This window comes from Ornithodoros turicata, chromosome 8, assembly GCF_037126465.1.
Source record: "Ornithodoros turicata isolate Travis chromosome 8, ASM3712646v1, whole genome shotgun sequence".
NCBI classification, from domain to species: Eukaryota; Metazoa; Arthropoda; class Arachnida; order Ixodida; family Argasidae; genus Ornithodoros; species Ornithodoros turicata.
Window position 1 is genome coordinate 30,430,683 of NC_088208.1, and position 19,248 is coordinate 30,449,930.

At 43.0% G+C, this 19,248-nt stretch overlaps 2 protein-coding genes across 4 annotated transcripts in view; one reads left to right on the top strand and one right to left on the bottom strand.

Annotated features, from left to right (window-relative positions):
- Nucleotides 1-4,177, bottom strand: part of LOC135366914 (rap guanine nucleotide exchange factor 4-like) — a 334,286-nt gene extending 330,109 nt beyond the window's left edge. For both annotated transcript variants that reach the window (XM_064599902.1, XM_064599901.1), the window contains exon 1: nucleotides 3,911-4,177. The gene's annotated coding sequence lies outside the window, so the exon portion shown is untranslated. The remainder of the gene's footprint in view (nucleotides 1-3,910) is intronic.
- A 91-nt stretch (nucleotides 4,178-4,268) lies between these two features.
- Nucleotides 4,269-19,237, top strand: LOC135366918 (sorting nexin-13-like). 2 transcript variants are annotated; one of them, XM_064599909.1, is made up of 25 exons: nucleotides 4,269-4,425; nucleotides 5,237-5,349; nucleotides 7,095-7,203; nucleotides 7,345-7,434; nucleotides 7,509-7,630; nucleotides 7,710-7,825; nucleotides 7,994-8,101; nucleotides 8,163-8,251; nucleotides 8,316-8,399; nucleotides 9,412-9,553; nucleotides 9,773-9,888; nucleotides 10,042-10,141; nucleotides 11,101-11,156; nucleotides 11,224-11,346; nucleotides 11,418-11,522; nucleotides 11,783-11,903; nucleotides 11,990-12,024; nucleotides 12,110-12,257; nucleotides 12,331-12,473; nucleotides 12,542-12,757; nucleotides 13,993-14,184; nucleotides 14,274-14,419; nucleotides 14,484-14,552; nucleotides 14,638-14,750; nucleotides 15,566-19,237. In XM_064599909.1, exons 2-25 carry the CDS (start codon nucleotides 5,237-5,239, stop codon nucleotides 15,835-15,837), a joined length of 2,928 nt encoding a protein of 975 aa, XP_064455979.1. In that variant the 5' UTR covers nucleotides 4,269-4,425; the 3' UTR covers nucleotides 15,838-19,237. The 2 variants fall into 2 exon arrangements, with proteins under 2 accessions (XP_064455979.1, XP_064455978.1); XM_064599908.1 differs by lacking the exon at nucleotides 4,269-4,425 and adding an exon at nucleotides 5,050-5,139.
- Nucleotides 19,238-19,248: the final 11 nt, after the last annotated feature.

Consider the following 19,248-nt stretch of genomic DNA (forward strand, 5'->3'; position numbering starts at 1 on the left):
CGACGGTACCACAAGGATCACCAACATGCGTGCCCGTTGCACATTCGCATTTAGTATGTCCTCTAGAGTTAAAGGGGCACTCAAATGCAAAAACAAGTTCACTTCAAATTACGTTACACGCTATGTTAATTTCGTACTTGTTATCATAATTCGCGAGGACTGTTGTGGGCTACAATTCAGTGAATTGGTATTGAAACATGCTGCCGTCTCCTGCCGTCTCATATTGGATGCCGCCAATCTTTGGCTCCTGGGGATCCAAAGACGGCTCTGTTTTACTTGCGATTTTCTTCTAAACGATAGCGCAGTGTGAACTAATTTTGCTTGCATTCTACTAATTGAAACACGGACTTTCATTTGAGAGCAAGGTGATTTTGCATTTTAGTGACCCTTTAATTTCAACGTGACACCAATGCCTGCTCTGCCCCAGAATGCAGGTGCATGGATTGCCTCCAATTTCTTTCAAACAGAATAAGAAGGCGGGCGGCATCGCACTGTCCCATTTGATTATGAACTCCCGCGCCTCTGGAAACTGTCCTCCTTTCGCTTGGGTTGCAGTGAAAAGGCCGGTGGCAGCACTCCAAAGAATGAAAGTGCAGCGCTCAGCATACCTGAGCCTCCAATTAGTGAACCCTAATGATATAGCGGACTGCTGGGAAAACATTGGCTTATAAGGGGCTTCAGAGCAGACGAAGTACCTCAGAAGAAACAGACGACCATGGGGAAGCGAGCGTTGGTGTGGAAGGACGACCAAAGTCTAACAAAGAAACCGTCGATAGACCAGGGAATTGAGAGAGAACTCAAATGTTGCCTCCAATGACACACCGCAAGTGGAGAACAGTTGTATCATCAAAGAAGTATGCACTGGGGAATGAAGAGCTTCGAAAAGTAAGCGCGCGTAATTACAATTGTTGTTGCAACGGGTTGCAGCAAGGTGAATCTGTTGGCACTAACTGTATGGATATTGTCGCAAGACATGTTTCAAAGCGGTCACGGGTTGATACTGTATATTTTGACCTGTCAAAAGCTTTTAATTCGGTTAATATAAATTTATTAGTTCAGAAGTTATCCTTGTATGAACTTTACAACAAGTGTCTATCCTGGTTTCAAAGTTTTGTCCTCATTTTACTCTTCTACCGCAGGATATTGGCCCCCTTCCTATATGTTAAGCACTGTAACTTTCTACGATTCGCGGATGATATTAAGCTTTTCCGAGAAGTTCGGACTTCTCTGGACTGTCATTTATTACAAAAGGATATTGTTGCCGTCGGTACCTGGTGTAAATTGAATGACTTCATCTTGGATCCCTCGGAAACTTAAGCAGTAACCTTCAGTCGGAAAAGGGTGATCATTTCTCATACTTACTCTACTGATGGTTTTACTTTGGAAATGTATTTATCGGTCCGTGACTTAGGTGTTACATTTGATTCATCTTTGACATTTATTGATCGTGTCTGTCAGCTTGTTCGCGGCTGCCTGCAATTGATCGGTCTTATGTTTAGAGTTACCCTGTTGAAGAATGTAGTGGGTTGGGTCAAGATCCACTTGCCAAAGTAACAACAAAAACATAGAACACTGAAGCTTTCCTTTAATGGATACAAGCTTTCATGCAGTGTGCTGCATTTCGTCAGTTACAAAAACAACAGCATTGGAGTTACAAATATATTTGAAGTTATATATATATATATATATATATATATATATATATATTTGTTACTTTATTTAGAGTTACCCGTGAATTTAAGAACCATGCTTGCCTTGTGCAACTTTATGTTGCTTTTGTCAGACCAAAGGCCGAATTTGCCTCTACGGTGTGGAATTACATATCTTCAACGAGGTCCTGCGACATGGAAAGCTTCGAAAAAGGTTTGTTAAAGAGTTTTATGACAGGTATACCGGAAGACCATCGTACTATTCCTATCGTAGAATGCTGCAATACTTGGGTTTGCCTATGGACTGTGCAAGAGCAGTCTTTTGAATGATGCGCTGTTCCTGTACAAACGAATTAATTATTTTAACTAATAACTTATTAATTATGTTAATTATGCTTTGTAATGTAATTATTAATTATGCTTATTGCTCTCATCTACTGTCGCAGTTATACCTTTATTACCCTGTATGTCCAAGCAGAAAACTTACCTTGTTCTACCACCAGTTAACGTTGCAATGATCCCTATATTTCGTATGCAATCACTCTTTAATGGCATCAACTGTTCTGACGTTCCATGAATCATGAATTTCTCTCAATTTAGAAATTGGGCCATCGCCTGCTTAGCAGCTGACTTCTGCTGTTAATCCATGACCGCTGACTGCTTTTTTTCCGTTTGTTCGAAACTATTGCTGCCCTTACTGTAGCAGTTTGGTCATTCATGTTTTTTTCTTGTTTTTTCCTTTCTCAGTGCTTTTAGGGCCGGCTATATATATATATATATATTCTCGCTTGTGGTGCACTGCCCAGTAGGCTGTTATCCAGTTGTTGGCTGGAGCTTTATCAAGTAAATCCAAACAAACAAAACAATTATATTGCGATGTCACTTTACCCTCTCAATCGACTGCATGTGCTAACTTCCACTAAGGCAGCGACCTCTATACTGTCATTCTGAGGTGTGCTAACGAACGCAACAGATAGACGGAATTACAGAGAAAGAAAATGTGGGACCCGAGACCATGATGGAACCATTCTTGGGCGTCGAGTGCCTTGTCGTTTCCAACAGGCTCAATCGTGTCAGCCACATAGTATTTGTTCCTACTGGGCATGAATTTCTTTCATTTACACAATTTAACGTTTGTGGCTTGTCTCCGAGAAAGAAAAAAAAACAATGCAGACTATAGTGATTTCATTACTTGTCACCTTGACTTTGACGGGCAGGAGTATATGGTTGATTAGTCAAAGTGGTGCTGATGGCTCAAACAGTCAATAGTGCGTTGAATCAATCGAGTAAATTCAGTTAAGATGTCTGTTGAAGAAGCCATGTGACCTGATTCCCGCATAGCGTTGTTTCTGCCCAACGTATGCTTTGCATTACCAATTAAAATCCACCTCACCAAGTTTTCTTACGTGCGTACATCCATAATACTTTAACTATTCCTGTACTCGAAGTTATTTTTTGTACGCACAATCAACTTGACCAGTTTTATCGTATACGTTGGCTGTGACATTCAGTGCACCATTATCCGGACATATGCCTCTTATGGACCTCTGTGATAACGGTGTACCAATTCCAATGCTGGCTCATGCGAGGCCAACGGTAGGTGAAAAAGAAAGAAAGGAAAGTCGAGATTGAAAGGGCAAATAATAAAGACGAGCACACACACACAAAATATTTGCACGAATTCCACAAAAGTGCCACAGAAGCAAGAGGACCGCATACTTTATGCTTTGCTCTCATCGTCAACATACGAAAGTATGTGCATATGTTTAAAAGTCGACTTTTACGCGGCTCAGAGAAATGTCGCGTCACACGCTTCAAAGAAACGTTTGAGAGATGGAGAATATAGTAGTTGACGTTGAGAGGTCATTTATCAAGAAAGGGACAGAAAATCGTTTTCTGCTACACCTGGGAGCGGCAGCAAGAGAAAATGACTATACTCGGTCACTCCATCTTCTCTATGAAGCATGCAACATCAGTTCGGATCAAGCACGTGACCCCACACCCTACGAAGTCGATGCACAAAGTTTGCGTTAGACGGGGAGAACGTGGGGATAATTGCAGTAAGAAGTTGCCGAGTGTACTGACTACGAACGCTTTTTCTAGTGATCGTGTAGCGTTCCTAAGATAGGCGTTTCAAATCGACCAACTGTTGCTCCTCGTCCGAAAACATTGTTCTACCGGCATTGCTAATTATAATTCGCACAAACCCTTACACCCTATAGTGGGGCATGCTTTAGTAGGCAATTGGCTCCACCGCTTACCGTTTCAGGTGCAGTGGGAACGAACCATGAAGAATACAATCCAGACAAGACGCTCTTCAGGAAGAGACGCTCCACGGAAAAAAAGCGCGCACGAACTATGTTCAACACCCAAGCAAACCAAACTTTTTTCACTGCAGAGAGAGTCGTATTCGTTGCCTTTATCCGAAGCTATCCATTGCTGCAAATGAACTTGGCGCGTGTGCTCACTCAAAACAAAACACACTTTGTCGATATCCGAGAGGAGAGTCAAATAAGCGGACAGCCAGGTGCGTCGCCGGTGGAAAAGCCGCCAGTCGTCACGTGATTGTACAGGTTCGCTGGATCGCCACAAGAGGGCAGCAGCAGCAGCAGCCGTGAATGGCGCCACTGGGCGGAGTGCGCTCGCACTAGGAAGAAGATGGCGGATTATGTGTTTGGAATTCGGCATTGGCGTACATATATTACGTCTTGGACCAGGATAAACGCCCCTGAAATGCTCGCATGAGGCTTTGATTCCGAATGTAGCGCCTCTAAATGTGAGTTTCATATCACCACTTGCCGTAATCAGATGTGGCTTCCTTGGAAATCGTACGGGTGTGTCTGTGTGTTGCGTTTGCATCTGTCTATCTGTGTTGCATACCTGCACAATCAACGTTCCAAATCAAAACTTGTTCGGCGTACTTGGTGATAAGATAAAGAAGAGTCACCGTTCTTTACATATAATAAGAACAAACAAATAATGTCGAATAATTCATTACTGCCACGTGACTGACGTTTCTACTGGAACTGCTGTGCGTAAATGACAGCGCTGTATTAAATACATTCGGCACACGTCACGCATTTCACATGCGCGACGTTTATGTGCATCATGCAGCATTTTGTTTCCCCTTATATACTGAGCGAGGGGAAACCTGTCGTGATTCGTGCGTACAACACCCCCGTAGTAATAGATTCGAGTGCGACCGCCGACCTTGTGTTTTCCGTGTTGTATGTCCGTGTATGTCGACATAGGTCCTTCTATTCAGCTGGTGAAAGAAGACAATGTGACAACTTGATAACGCATCATTTGCCTTTGCTATCAAAACCACTGAGATTAGATTAAGCCGCCCTGTAACACTTCCATATGATAAGAGTATAGTGCTCCAGTAACAGTAAGAGATACCCGCAACAAGCTAGGCACTTCATGGAGACAGCACACTATGATCACACGAAAGGCAGGCCCCCTGTTAAGACAGTTTAGGGTCCTAGAGGTATTGCTTTGGCTGACATGTATAGCGGTCTACTACTGTCAATATCTTATGCTCATAAGCATAAGGCTGATTCACAACGTCATTTATTCCTTTGCAGATGTCACTGGGAGCCTTGGGTTGGGTAGGGTTATCTGTGATACTCTTCTGGTCAACATTCGGTTTGTGGACGTGCCTGCTGTTGCCATTGTGTGTGCTTGTTACGCTCCTTGGGTAAGGATAATTCCCGTTCATTACATAATGGGCCTATCTCCTAGTCAGTTACGTGCATACGTGACGATCAAAAGATGGCTCCTTGTGCAGCCCCGTTCAGTCCAAGCATGGGAATCTTGTCTGTATACAGTCACTACTCCTGTGTTAAATCTAATACTCAACCAGAGAAAGTACACTGCATTATACTGGCTCATAAGTAGGGTTCTGACTTTTCAGGTTTATCCGATAAGCAACGATAAACACTCGCCGGTATTTTTCGAAAACGTTTTGGATATATCTGAAGAACTACACATTTTTTCACGGTCACATGACTGGTCCTCATGGGTTCCGGTTATCCACAATTAGGATGCATTTTCAGTTGGGTGGAACTCAATACAGGAAAAGGTCAAAGCTTAGTAGCTTCTACAAGCATCTTACTGGGAACATTGCACCGCAATTTCACATGAAACAGGGTACAGCATACCCGAGTTCTATGCAGTACAGCAAAAAACGATGTCGCCTCACAGACAGCAACTTGTGCAGATACGCCTGTATGTTGTACAACTCATTGTAGTTGTGTGCCAACTGAGCTGCCACCGAGCCGAATTTATACAGTTTGTGTCCAGCGTTACTAGTGGTGCTTTCATTGAGTACCCCGCCCCTTCTATGTTGTTATACTACTCAGTTCTTATATCTCCGGTAAACTCTGATACATGCATTCCGTACGGTCGTCAATGTCTCGAAACTGCCAAAAAAATTCATAATTTTAACAAAGTTGCCAACTCCGATAAACATCCGCCGAATTCTATGAAATGAAAACTCAGAGAAGTCGGAACCCTACTCATAATGCCCTTATATAGTTTCTGTGTCAACGCACTATTTTTTGCGACATAGAGCAATGCGGCTAGCCATTACAGCCAATACGAACATAGCGTGGGGCTTGGGAACATTCCGTTTTTGGTTCGAACACGACTGTAGATGGCGCCCAAAATTTTTTTCAGGTAAGTGGTGTATACATGGGTTTGTCTTTGTGCATATGATGTATAGTTGTGTTGCTAGGTAGCTTGACAGGAAAGTTATCTATAGGTACATCTTGGGACAAAAGCTACAGAACGCTGATTTGTCGCAATTCTCCATTGGAGTGACGCCCTAGCAGCAAACAAGAGCGGACACACATACCGAGAGATGGATAGAATAGCCGGTCACCCATTTCTTATTCGACCTCTTCCTGAAAGTCAGCGGGGGCCCACTCCGATGAAGAAATACGCAAGTGTCATGTTCCGTAAACTTTTGTCCGAAGCTGTACACACATTTACGTTTCGTTTTTTTTTTTTTTTTTTTTTCGTTTTTTTTTTAATGTATGGAGTGTATGTAGAGCCTGAAGTTTTCGGGAAATATTTTTTTCTAAATTCGGGGGGTAAAAATCGGGTAAATAAACATGTGCACTAAATTCATGCGAATTCCAGTGAAAAAACTTCCAGTAGGCTGAATTCGGGGGGAAATCGGGCCCAGTTACTCAAAGTAACTGTGGTGGTTTGGTACAAACGGTGATGTAACTGCATTTGCTGCCAGACAAGTAAGTTAGTGCATTCCTACAGACATCCAAGTGAGGGCAATTTGCCAGGCAAAAATCGGGTTTCACCCTAAAGAGGCAACCTTCAATTCAGGGTGCAAATTCGCGGAAGAATCGGGTAAAACGCTAAAACTTCAGGCTCTAAGGATATGCTGTTAAATTATTTCACGACTGCTCCAATGTCGCCTTTCAGCATTATTTCCATGGGTTATTTATTGGAATACCATCGGCAGCTGGAGTCCTGCGTAGTACTTCCCGTTTCAGATGTTTCAGAAAGTCATTCTTCCCGTGGTTTGCCACAGGTAAGATACCCATAAAAATAATGACTTCTTCTTGCAAGTACTCTGATAAGTGCCGTTGAACGGTGTAAACGTTTCTGGTGATGTCATTACGCTTGTGACATCACGTTCAACGTACTGCACACTTTTTTTTTGCCTTATTAGATAACGCCAGTCATTCTAAACCCCCCAAGAAAACCCCAGTACAGTCGATACCTCACGGGTCATAGGGCCATTGATGGCCCACTCTCCGAGGTAAGGACAATCTCTGCAATAAGAGCATTAACATGTCATAAACCCCTATGCGTCCTGCCCGTTTTTTGCTTCAGGTTCTTCATTACGTCCTCAGAGACTATGTGTACACGTGGTACAGGAGCCTGTCCAATGACGAGGCCTTCATTGACCACATTAGAGATCTGGTACATGAAATTATAGTAAATTTTTCGTCCAGGTAGGTGCAATTATGTGAGATTTGCAGACAGTTTACTCATTGATGCGCCACTAACATACAGGACACTTATTTGTTACAGGGCCCAAGGGGTGGACTGGGTCCAGTATCTTACCATTCAGTTAGTCGACGATTTTGCGTCTCATTTACGATTATTCCGACAAGCGCAGATGAAGCTGAAGTTAAAGAAAGAGGATGGTAGGTCTTTCGCTCGCTTTTTTCTTGGGCACTTAGAGCTACGTCAGGGTTTTAGGTTGGGCGAAATGGCGATATCGAATGGCCAAAATACGTTGGCATCGAACATGGAGCAACTGTAAGAGAGCGTCTGTTTGTTCACAATCGGTTATTTGTGTGATTAAATTCCAGAATCTTCGAAGAATGCGGATCTGCTGACGTTGTTCTTCAACTTGGAGACAGCAATGGAGCGTAGCCTGTGCCGTGATCTAGTCTGTATTTCAAAAGAACGTGAGATAGGTCAGAGGTGATTTCTGTGCAGGAAAGAATCGTGTAACATTGCGTCATGTCTAACGTGCAGAGTATCTACAACAAGTCGGTGACGTTCTTCTGTACTTGCTACTGCCTCCCGATGATTTTCACAACAAAGTCATGCGAATTTTTGTTAGGGTAAGATGACTTGCTGTTTCATAATGTGCTCAAATGACCTGATACCTGTATTCCTTTATAAAAGGAGCTGCTCGTCAACACAGTCCTGCTTCCAGTGATAAATCTAGTGTCCGATCCTGATTACATCAATCAAACTATAGTGTGGATGGTAAGCAAAATGAAATGTCTTATTCACTACATATTATTAACTGAGGCCCTTTGTTGTCATCCTCATGAAAGCTGCGAAATAGATCAACACATTTCCTATGCAACCGTAAGGAACGTTGCCATTCAAAATGCAACACATTTTGTGTTCCATCTTGAGAATCGTAGCTGTGCTCCAGATGACCATGACTGTGTTAAACCTGGTGGAACACTGGGTTTGTACAGTATGTACATTGAACTCGTGGCTAACTTTGGCCATTACTTGAATACTTCTTTCTTTTTGACGTGAAAACATTTAAGTTAGGTTTGGTAGCAGGGCCAAAATTTACGATGCAACGAAACTATGCCAAATTTCATGACGTGATAACTCTGAGTAATGAACTGATAGCAACCAACAGGCTGGATCCAAATAGATTACAGGTGCAAGATCATTGGGTTATTTTAAGATCATCTAACAAGGTCATTGCAGTAGCTGACGCAATCTCTGGGAGTGGCGGGTGCGTGCGAGAGAGACGGAAATATAGGGGTACGCGTACCTCGCAGGCAGTCTACCCCGCGAGCGCGTGAAGTCGGAACACCGATCGAGGTGTCGTTGGAAAACGCTTGAGAGGTTCTACCTGGACTTCTTAAGCGATATCGGGTCCAACAACAGTAAACAAAGTTTTTTTTTTTAATTTGCAAAGTTTAAATGTCAAAATTTTGCCAGGCTGATCGCGGGGAACCCAAACAGCCCCCGAAGTCCAGTACCGAGCGAGCTACGGAAGCGCCAAAGAAGATTAGCGGCAGCGGCAAATTCGACTTCCGGAGTGCACAGCGAACCCCTACCCTCTTGAATAAATACTTTTATTTCTTTCACTAAGATCCCGCAAAAGAATCAGAGATTGTGACGTTTTCACGTAAAACACTGCAGCTGGGACACGACGGAGCCTGCCCCGATTTTTATTATTTTTAATGGTCTCTATTGCAGTACGAAGCCACAAATATGTATGAGTTTGCGCCTTTCTTTTTTCTTTTAGTGCCGGAATTCCGCACCCACAAGTGACGAATTCTTGACTGTGCTGAAGTGCACGGACAGCGTGAGCGAGCTGGAGTCTGTTAAGGAGATCGTGACCCACGAAATTGCAGTGCAGAGGTCACGCGATACAGGAGGAGATGATGGTGAGATAGATTGGCTGGTCACTGTTTGCCGTTTGAAATAATTCAGTTCACGAATTACGTTAGAAACTATTTAGAGTGTTAGCAACTTTTGCATAAATTTCAATTGGAAATAAACTTTGAAATTTGAAGTAAGGGCTCAAACATATGTTCGCTGCATGGATACTAGTGTAAAGAATGTGCAGTGACGCTTGCTGCTAATCATGCTATCCTGCCTCTCAGATACAGTTATCAAGAAACAGCTGAACAGTCTGAACTATGTGATGAAGGTTGTTGAAAACAGAATTCAGCGTTTGTGTGACGGCACTGTCGATACAGACTCAACTGGGCTGCCGTGTGTGAGTCTCCTTTTTGCCTAAGCTTACCTTGTATGAGTGTTTACAGTTTCCCAACCTTTACTCTACCTTTACTCTTCCTTTGCTCTTCCTTTGCTCTACCTTTGCTCTTCCTTTGCTCTACCTTTGCTCTACCTTTGAAACCTTCACTTTTAGCAAATTGACTGGAAAAGAATGACAGCACCAGGGGTGGAGCTGTTCCAACTACCGTTCGAAGTGGTTCTGGGGAACAACATAGCACTGTCCTACTTCATTGGTAGGTCATCACGTTACACTTTAACTTTGATGAATAATTTTGATGACCAAATCAACTAATGGTATGCATGCTGTCATTGCACGTTGTTTCGTGTATTGGAATTTTAAGCACATTGTCATTCTTGAAAATATTTTACACACTACTTGAGGTGTGCTCCTAAATGTTATCACTAAAGATGAGTGCAGTGCGGGTATACCCGTGCACGTTTGTTCTTCGTGAGTACACATTTTGGTGTCATCACGGGTTGCTGGTACAGCGTGGGTAGACCCACACTGCCTCCGCGGGTTACACGGGTATATACCCGCAATACCCGCAGGCGCGAAACTAACCCATCGGATTTTGGTGTACGACCCGATTCATTGCGAGCATTTGGCCCAAAATACTTTCCACGACATTCTATATCCAATTCATCATCCCAAAATAAAGTTGTTGTTGTTTGCCACATAGGGTTAATTTCGGCTATCTTTCGATAACACGACTCGTACGCTTTGCATTAGTAAGCTGGCAACCACGACAGCAGTTGCCAGTGTCTGACGTGTTGGAAAAGTGTCTCGCTAACGGACATTGTCCCCCGCATCAATAAATCATTTAGATCTGTGACGATCATGTGGCGTAACTGAAACATGCGTACGCATTGGGCTGCGGGTACATCGGCGGGTATGCGGATACGTGTCTGCATGTGCGGGTACAAATTTTCATACCCGCACTCATCTCTAGTTATCACTACACTGCATGTGTTGCCTCGCCCAGTAATGGAAAGGTGCTGCTAACATTCTGCTTTCTTAATCTGGTAGGAGCGTACGGGAACTTTTCATTCAGTGAAGAATTTCTGTCCCTAAAATTGGAGGACATCGCCATTTGTCACTCGCGTGTAGTGAAACTTGCTTCGGTTGTTTCTTACAATGTGTAGGAGGTACTAAGGAAGGGAAATGACTTATCTCTAAGCATACCCTTTACAGAATTCATGACATCAAATGGATCACAGAAGTATGTCTCATTTTACCTCCACGCAGAAGTAAGTTGCACTCCTTCCCTGCTGAAAATATGTGTCATTTATACATTTATCTGTTCTCCCAAAAAAGGGGTACAAGGTAGCAGCACAGCAGATGTTGAGTCAAGTGCATACGACGGAGGACCGTAATGCAAATATCGAGTGCCTAAGGGAGGCTGCATTTCATATTTATGACACTTACCTCTCTGAAAAGGTACAGAAATTCAGTATATATGCTTTCTATCTGCTTTACACTATTTCCAACTGCACGGATAAAATTTTCAGGCATCATCTCGAATCATTGTGGATGAGCAGCTGGTGAAGAAGCTCCTGTGCAAATTGAGGGTAGAGCCCCCTGACGAATTCTGGTTCGACGATATTCAAAGAAAGGTAAATGCCGCGTGTTGTGACAAGTACCGATTAATAGACATGAGAAGATTTCAGTAACATAACTTTGGTAAGATTCTGAATACACGGGATTTAATCCATAGCGGCACTTTAAAGATTTAGAGAGCAACTACAACAGCTTTATTTTAATGACGGTGATTGGAGAGGTTCATTGCCAGGAGCAATACTCTGCCCCATTGCTGGCGGTAATATGAATGAGAATTAATTCATGAGAAGTAATGAATGTTCTAATGTTTCTAAAGGTGGCGTCAGTGATGCAGGAAGATCAGTACTTTCCGAGCTTCCTGAAAACAGATGCCTACATAAAGCTGTTGGCAGAGCTCGACCTACTGAAAGATCTAGGATCCAAGTCCGACGAAGAAGGTAAATCATTTGTTACCCGAGGTCATAATGTTGAGCTGAATGGGAAGGTACACATTTTTAACGTGAAAACTATTTGTGTGTTTCAGATTCTTTCTGTGGGACCAAGTCTGCTGGAAGTGGAGTACGAGCAGACACGTTTTATCACAACTTTTTAGTGTTTTAAAAAGTTGCTGTAATTAACAACGTCCTGCTCTCTGCATCTTTAGGATGACTGTGGCAGTTTAAACTCACTGGACCAGGAAGAAGACCCCTTAGAGTTTGCAAAAGAAATCACCATAACAGTGCATGCACCTCAAGAGCCACCTATTTTCAAGGGGTCCGAAATATTCCTTAATGCTAGCATATATAGCGTAGGTAAGAGAACCAACTTAAAGCGCCCTTCTCACTGAAATCAAGAGGCGACTACCAGTCCTGCCAATTTCCTCAGGTTTGGAGCGGGACTCCAGCACAACATTTGCTGTGTATGCCATCTCTGTGATAAGAGATGGAGCCCAAATGGAAGAAGAGCGATGGTGCACCTACAGGAGGTACAGCGACTTCGATGACTTTCATATTGCTCTGCTCGAGAAGGTGGGTCGCGTTCAGATAACCGGAGCCCGGAAGTTTGTGTCCTCCTGAGAACTCGTCATCCTTTTCAGTTTCCGAAGTTGTCTCGCCTACCATTTCCTGGAAAGAAAACCTTCAATAATCTAAGCCACCAGTTCCTGGATCAGAGGAAGGATCAACTCAATAAGTTCTTGAAAAGTGTTCTCGATAGAGAAGTTATTTCAGCCCATCCCGGGTTGTGCGAAATGGCCTTGAACTTTCTCCAGCCTGGGCCATATGAGAGGGGGAAGAAGCAGCGTGCCAGAACCGTGAGTTGACGAAATTGTGAACTCGTGAAATTCTGCAGACGTAAAACCTGAAGACAGAGGGATATAACAATAGTGTAAAATACAGTTGTTGCATCGTAATGACACTGCACATAATTTCCAGATGTCTTCCCCCAATAATTATGTAGATGTAAGCAGGGTGCCGAACTGAACCGGAACCGTGAAAACAATGCCCGATCCGCTATTTTTTTTTTTCGGAACTGACCCCGAACATAAACCGGAGGAGAACCGGAAACAATAATAGCAGTAACTGGTTCGCAACAAAACTGTTCGGACATAAAAGAAGTCCGCATAAGAATTCAAGTGCATCTCAATCCCTGACCGAGGACACATTGGTCTCCGTATCATGGATTTTAGCAAATTTTCGTCTAGCAGTCAAATGAGGATGTAAATAGTGTGTAGTAGAAGCGTGATAGAAAGTGTAAGTAGAGAATGTAAATAATAGTAAATATGCTTTCAGCATCTTTTTTAACTCATTGGGGCACAGTTGTCCTTGTCTGCTCGTCAGAGAGGAGGCATCACGTGGACGAATGAAGCAGGAATGGAGTAGGCCAGTTGTGTAGCTCTCTGGGACGAATATGTGATTAATCGAGCGAATAATTAACCGTGAATTAGGGGTATTTACTGTGCATTCCGAGAAACGGTGGTGCTGTTCTGGTCCGCAGCTATCTCTAATATGCTTAGAAGCAGGCTTCGACCTCCACATGCAACGAGCTGATGTGTGTTGTATGTCGTATTGTAGTCATACTGCTCTGAAAGAAAACATCAGGTCGCAAAATCTGCACTGAAATTTCCGTGTGTCCTCCGTGACGCAGCCTAGACAAGCCGCAGCAAAAGCAGACGACCATAGATTTCTGTGCAGACGACAGCTCTGAGGTGACTACTCTTAGCTACCGCCAGCAGATAAGGAGTAGCGCGAGTCGGTCCAGAGTCTCTAGCCTCGGGTAGGCAACGCGTTTTGGGAACGTAGGTCATGATGCAGTAGAGTTGATTCTGGAAAGAGTAGCTACCCTCAACTCTCGGGTCGACACGGGTGAGATCTGGAACACAGCCATATATGTACCATTAAAGAAGGGAGGCGAAAGGAGCATCTTAGTGAGACTCCTAGTATCCACGTATGTCTCTTACTTAGTTTTCTTGGGATACTTGTTTGATACTTTGCCACAAATGGAACGGACGCAGATGGGATAACCGAGTGGTAACGTGCTTACTTTTAGGTGGGCGCTCTAGTCAATCCTCTGAAGTCATCCGTCCGAAACATGGGGAACATGGTGAAAAATGCCCCAGAAAACCTGTTTGATGGCCTTCGTGACAGCATAATTAAGGTCATGCGCAGCAGGCCAACTGCAACGTCCGTCGAGGTTCTCATTGAAGAAAATAGCAAAGTGGGAGCGGCGATTGATACGGAGGTACGCGCACCATAACAACATGATTATTTTTCATTTTCTCTTCGTTTTGCAGCAGCGGTGATGAATGCATAGCGATTTCATTATTGCAGACGCAAGATAACATTCCATTAAGAATTATGCTTTTGCTTATGGATGAAGTATTTGATCTCAAGAGCAAGAATCAGTGGCTGAGGAGGCGTATTGTAGTCATACTAAGACAGATCATCAAGGCAACATTTGGTGACACCATCAACAGGTATTATAAGAATTTTGTCCTTCGTGCGCAATGTCACAACGTTAATGTTCGCGTTAAATTTCAGGAAAATAGTCGATTATGTCGAATGGAATGCTTCTGCAGAAAAGATTGCAGAATACATTACTGCTCTCAAGTAAGGACACAAAACAAGTTGCAGTGAAACGTGACTGTGCTAGGAACACCTGTAACACAACGGAAAATAATTCTGCTGATTCCAGAGATGCACTGTGGCCCAGTGGCTGCCCAGCACAGCCGCAACCGGAAAGAGATATTAATACTAGAATGCGGACACGTGTGGCTGCAAAGATGATAATGCTGTGCAGTCTGACAGGTTAGAATGCTCTTTTATAAATCTGTGATCTGTTATCTTCGCAGCACGACCAAATGCCGGTTGAGCGTTACGCTCTAACTTGACAGCTATTGTGACGCGCGTGGAGAACTGGGCAGCAATTTGTTCCATTGTAAACAGGGTTTTAACAGGTATGGAACAGTGGCGAGACATGACAAATAACTCCAATTTAGATCAGCCAGCCTGTTTATGCCTGCAGAAAACCTGCCTACTATATCACAAACGTGTTTCAGCAATAAACCCAGTGAAGCCTGCTCTTACCCCCGATTTGCATCATCGTCACGTAGGGTAAAACGTGAAATTGCATAAAAATGAACTTGCCAAAATACAAATTCAGCCGCCAATACGGGCATAGGGTTCTTCGTTTTCGAGTTAAACCCAAATTTTCACGATAGTTTCCCCGTAAACAATTTTTTAAGAATTCGGGTAAAACCCGATATCTTCCCGGAATCGTTGAGGTCCTTCAACTTGTCGTTCTAGGTAAACCATCGGGAAAAGTGAATCATCATAGTATCAGCAAAGAGGGCTATTTGCAACAGCCTATTTGTCCTTCGTTTATAATCCCCTCCTGCAGGAGAAAAAAAAGAATAGCTTTTGTGGAGCTTGGACAAGTGTTTGAATTACTGTGGTCACTCACTGCCCAAGTTCCCAGTGTCACAGCAGTCTGTAAATAGCACCAGACTCCTCTCCCCCCTCCCCCGAATTTGAAAAAACATAAAACCCGAAAACGAAGAAATCTACGAACGCTACGTGCCATGTTCCACCCCGTTACATGACCTGCCATCTTCCTTTTGCAGACGAGCTGAAACACATCATCGGGAGTGACACAACACGACGTGGCATGTTGTGTGTCTTTGAGATGTTCCAGCACGCGGCGCTCAATAGACGTCTGGCCTATGTGTTACTCGAGGGATTTCTGGCCACCTTGTTTCCAAAAAACAAGTTCAACGAGCTCTTCCGCAAGATGCACGGGCCCTCACCTTCCATCTCGACTGCGTCGATATCGTCGGACCCAAGCCGTTCGAGTCAAATGACGCCGGACATGGGAAAGCGGCTGGATGTTAGATGACCCACATTCTATGCTTCCTGTCTTCTGCCAAGACAAACTGCATTGCTTGACCTTGAAAGTTGAGCAAGTTCCATTTCCACTGCATTTCCACTGTGCTGACAGCATACCTCTGTATCACCCAGTTTCGAATAGTAAGAGATGGACTGACAGGCAGGCATTTCTTGTGCCGAACATCCTAACGTTGAGGATGTTTTAAACGACTAGCTGTTTAGTCTCTCCAATGACGAAAATGTTGCTACAGTAAACAAATTAATATAAAACTGGTGGCTTTGTCGATGACAAAATCAAGTTATGCCTTGGTAATGCATAGGTTCATATGCTTACGAGCATGATGAAAAATTTATCTGTGTTATAAACCTTTATTTTGAGTACTGAAAGCCCATTTTATTCAGGTATGTTACTGAGTGGGCTGCAGAACAATGCCCTTTGTTGTCCCTTGGCTTATTTGCTGTGATCCACAACGTGTGAAGTACGTATCGTGTTCAGAGTGATAACACAGTGCTCTCCTCTTGTGATATGAGTAGCACATGCAAAGAGTATTTTGTGTGACCATATTACCTGGAAATATACATAAATGCGTGTAAATATTGGCTTTGTATCGAAGTGTTGGTGTGTGCTATAATTGAGAGATGAGAGAATAATTTATTTTGTAGCTGGATATATACCAAATTGTACAGGTACAGCTGTGTACGAATTGGATCTGGTCATTTTTGTTTTTGTATCTTGCCGTACTTGTTATTTTTATGCCAGTGTTATGTGCAGCTGTTAATCCGGATAGTATTCAAAGTACTGCCCGTATTGCCCCTAGCATGTGGGTCCCCGAAAGAGTATTGAAATTTTAATCCGAACATAAGTTTCCCAGACTTACGAACCAACCTCCTGTGAGTCCGAGCATGAAACAGCCAGCCACTTATTTCATAGGACTGAATTAATGAAAATAAAGTTGCCTTATGCTGTCTATGTCACCACTTTCTGGTTTGTATGTAGTAGCTGTGTTTCCAAAGAGGTCTGACATTTTGCTTTGGCAACAGGAGTGACATGGTCCTTTCTCTTTCCCAGGTGATGAAATACACACAGCAACTTGTAGTTTAGCAGACTAGATTGTCACTTTTGAGAGCAAAAAGAATCACAATGCCTTTTGCCGCACCCATTTGTATGCATTCCAACACCCCCCCCCCCCCCCCCCCAATTACTGCTGTTGCTAAGCCCCTAATATAATGAATGCCATGAATCAAGATACTCATCAGAGGAGACAAGGATCAACTGATAAAATGAATGTTAAGTGGCTTAGAAAAATATGGGAGCAACGATGGGTATCGAGGACAGAAAATCGTGTCTCGCAATCAGACTGTTTTGAGTGTCTTATGTATATTCTGCGGGACACATGAACTGTGACTTCAGAGATTGTGTGTCTGCAGAAACGTCCGGGATAGGAAATCCAAAATTGTAATAGACAACAAAGAAAAGCAAAAGTTGTTCACCTGAAATGTCATAAAATTGTACAGTCTGGTAATTAGATCTGATATTTCTGGCTATGATTTATTTGTGATTTATATATATGATTTATACATTTGGATATTTAGACATACTACGTACAAGGTGGTTGAAAAGTGTGAAATACTCCAGAATATCCTGGCACTGTTGTCCTCTTTCGTCTTCCTTCTTTTTTTAATTTGATGTGGTTTATTGATTTCTTAATTGTATGGACACCGTTTCTAACCGTATGTGATGAACTGTAACATGGAGTGTGGTTTTCTACCTGAACAATGTTGATAAGAGATGCAGAGCTTCTAGAAACATCACCGGGGTTGAACAGCAGAAGTCTTGCTTTTGCAAGTAGTATGTAACGTATGTGCAGCATTTTACATAAGACTCTTCGTAACTTTTAGGTAGAGGACAAATGCTGTGTTGCCATTGGTTCCTTAGAGGAGACGAGCAGTTTTGAATGCACAACGCATTTTTCCTAAACGTAGCAGACGACAAAATCAAGTTATGCCTTGGTAATGCATAGGTTCATATGCTTACGAGCATATGAACCTATGCAACAGAGAGACGTGTGTGACATGTTGACTTGCCGAATTACCATTTTTTTGGGTTCCTGTAGCGTTGCATTGTTGCAGTGGCCTTCATTTTTGTAACCCACAATCAGATTTGTTACAGCAGCAAACTGTCCTGTGCCTGGTAGAGATTTGACATGGCTACCACCGTACTCACATAGATACTGACTGTGCCCCAACTTGCAGACTTGACCTCTGTGAAATACAGGATCTGGTTTTAATTTGGCAATGTCAGTTTCAACAGCACTCGCGGTTAGATACAATACTATTGAGCATCACAGTTGTAAGTTTGTTCTTGATGCGGAAAACCCATTATGTTGCCGTACACTTTTGTACTTCATGCAATTGGCGTGCCACTGTATGAACATTTCCAAAATTATTCTAACATTCCTACATGTGAAGCTGTCCGTGCACCCTCCATCCTTGTTTCCACAACCATGCAAGATGGGAGATTCTGTTGTGACCCTGTTATGTGGTATGCATTGTGTGACCAGTATGTCACTATGTTACACCTTGCATCTAACTTGAATCTGAAGTATTACAGAGTCCTCTCTGACAGAAAAAAAAAAGAAAAAGACAGAAAATTGTGTACGAGGTAGGATGCCCGACATTCACGAAATATTGTCGGATGCATTGTTCTAGTGCTTAATGAGGTTACAATTCTCGTTTCAGGTGTCTTTATTTTGCGAGTGATCATAAATGTGAATGAAACAGGAAGTGATACTTTTTTTTTTGTCATATTTCGAGCACTGTAGAAATATTTATAAGGCCCAAACTGAAGATCTAACCTCAGGCAAGCAAGACATGCAGTAGACCCTCGTTATAACGAAACCGCTTTATTCGAAGTTTTATGCAGTCCGAAATGCATGCGTTTCCAACCAGATCAATCAAATTGTACTGCCAGCAAACTCTGCTTACTGTGAAGGGTGACCAGATAGTAACCACTATGGCAAACTCTGCTCACGTTTTTTTTTTTCTCAATATTACAACGCTGACAAGGTGCTCATCTATCAAGATTTCTGTCTTTGCTTAAGTACTTTTTTTAAGGACTCCCGAGGTGTTTCCGTGCGGTCCAAGGGCACTGTCGCTGCTTTCTGGGAATTCCGCTTATATAAATTTTTTTTTAGCACTTGGCTTCGTTATAACGAGTGGCTACTGCATTTCACACAAATTGAACAATTTCTCGCAGCACTATACGGCTTTAAAAACGCAGAATTCCCACAGAGACTGAAGGGTGTCGTACCCCCCAAAGTTTGACGACAGACATTTCAGTGAACGTCCTGATGTCCATAGTATTTGTGCAGTTTGTGATTTCGGTTTATAAATTTGTAGTTTTGTTTCTTTTGGCGAATCC

Coding starts and splice junctions, on each gene's coding strand:
- LOC135366918 (XM_064599908.1), top strand. CDS start 5,089: ATGATCACACGAAAGGCAGGCCCCCTGTTAAGACAGTTTAGGGTCCTA. Junction 5,140..5,236: donor GACAGTTTAGGGTCCTAGAG/GTATTGCTTTGG, acceptor ATTCCTTTGCAG/ATGTCACTGGGAGCCTTGGG. Junction 9,889..10,041: donor ACTCAACTGGGCTGCCGTGT/GTGAGTCTCCTT, acceptor CTTCACTTTTAG/CAAATTGACTGGAAAAGAAT.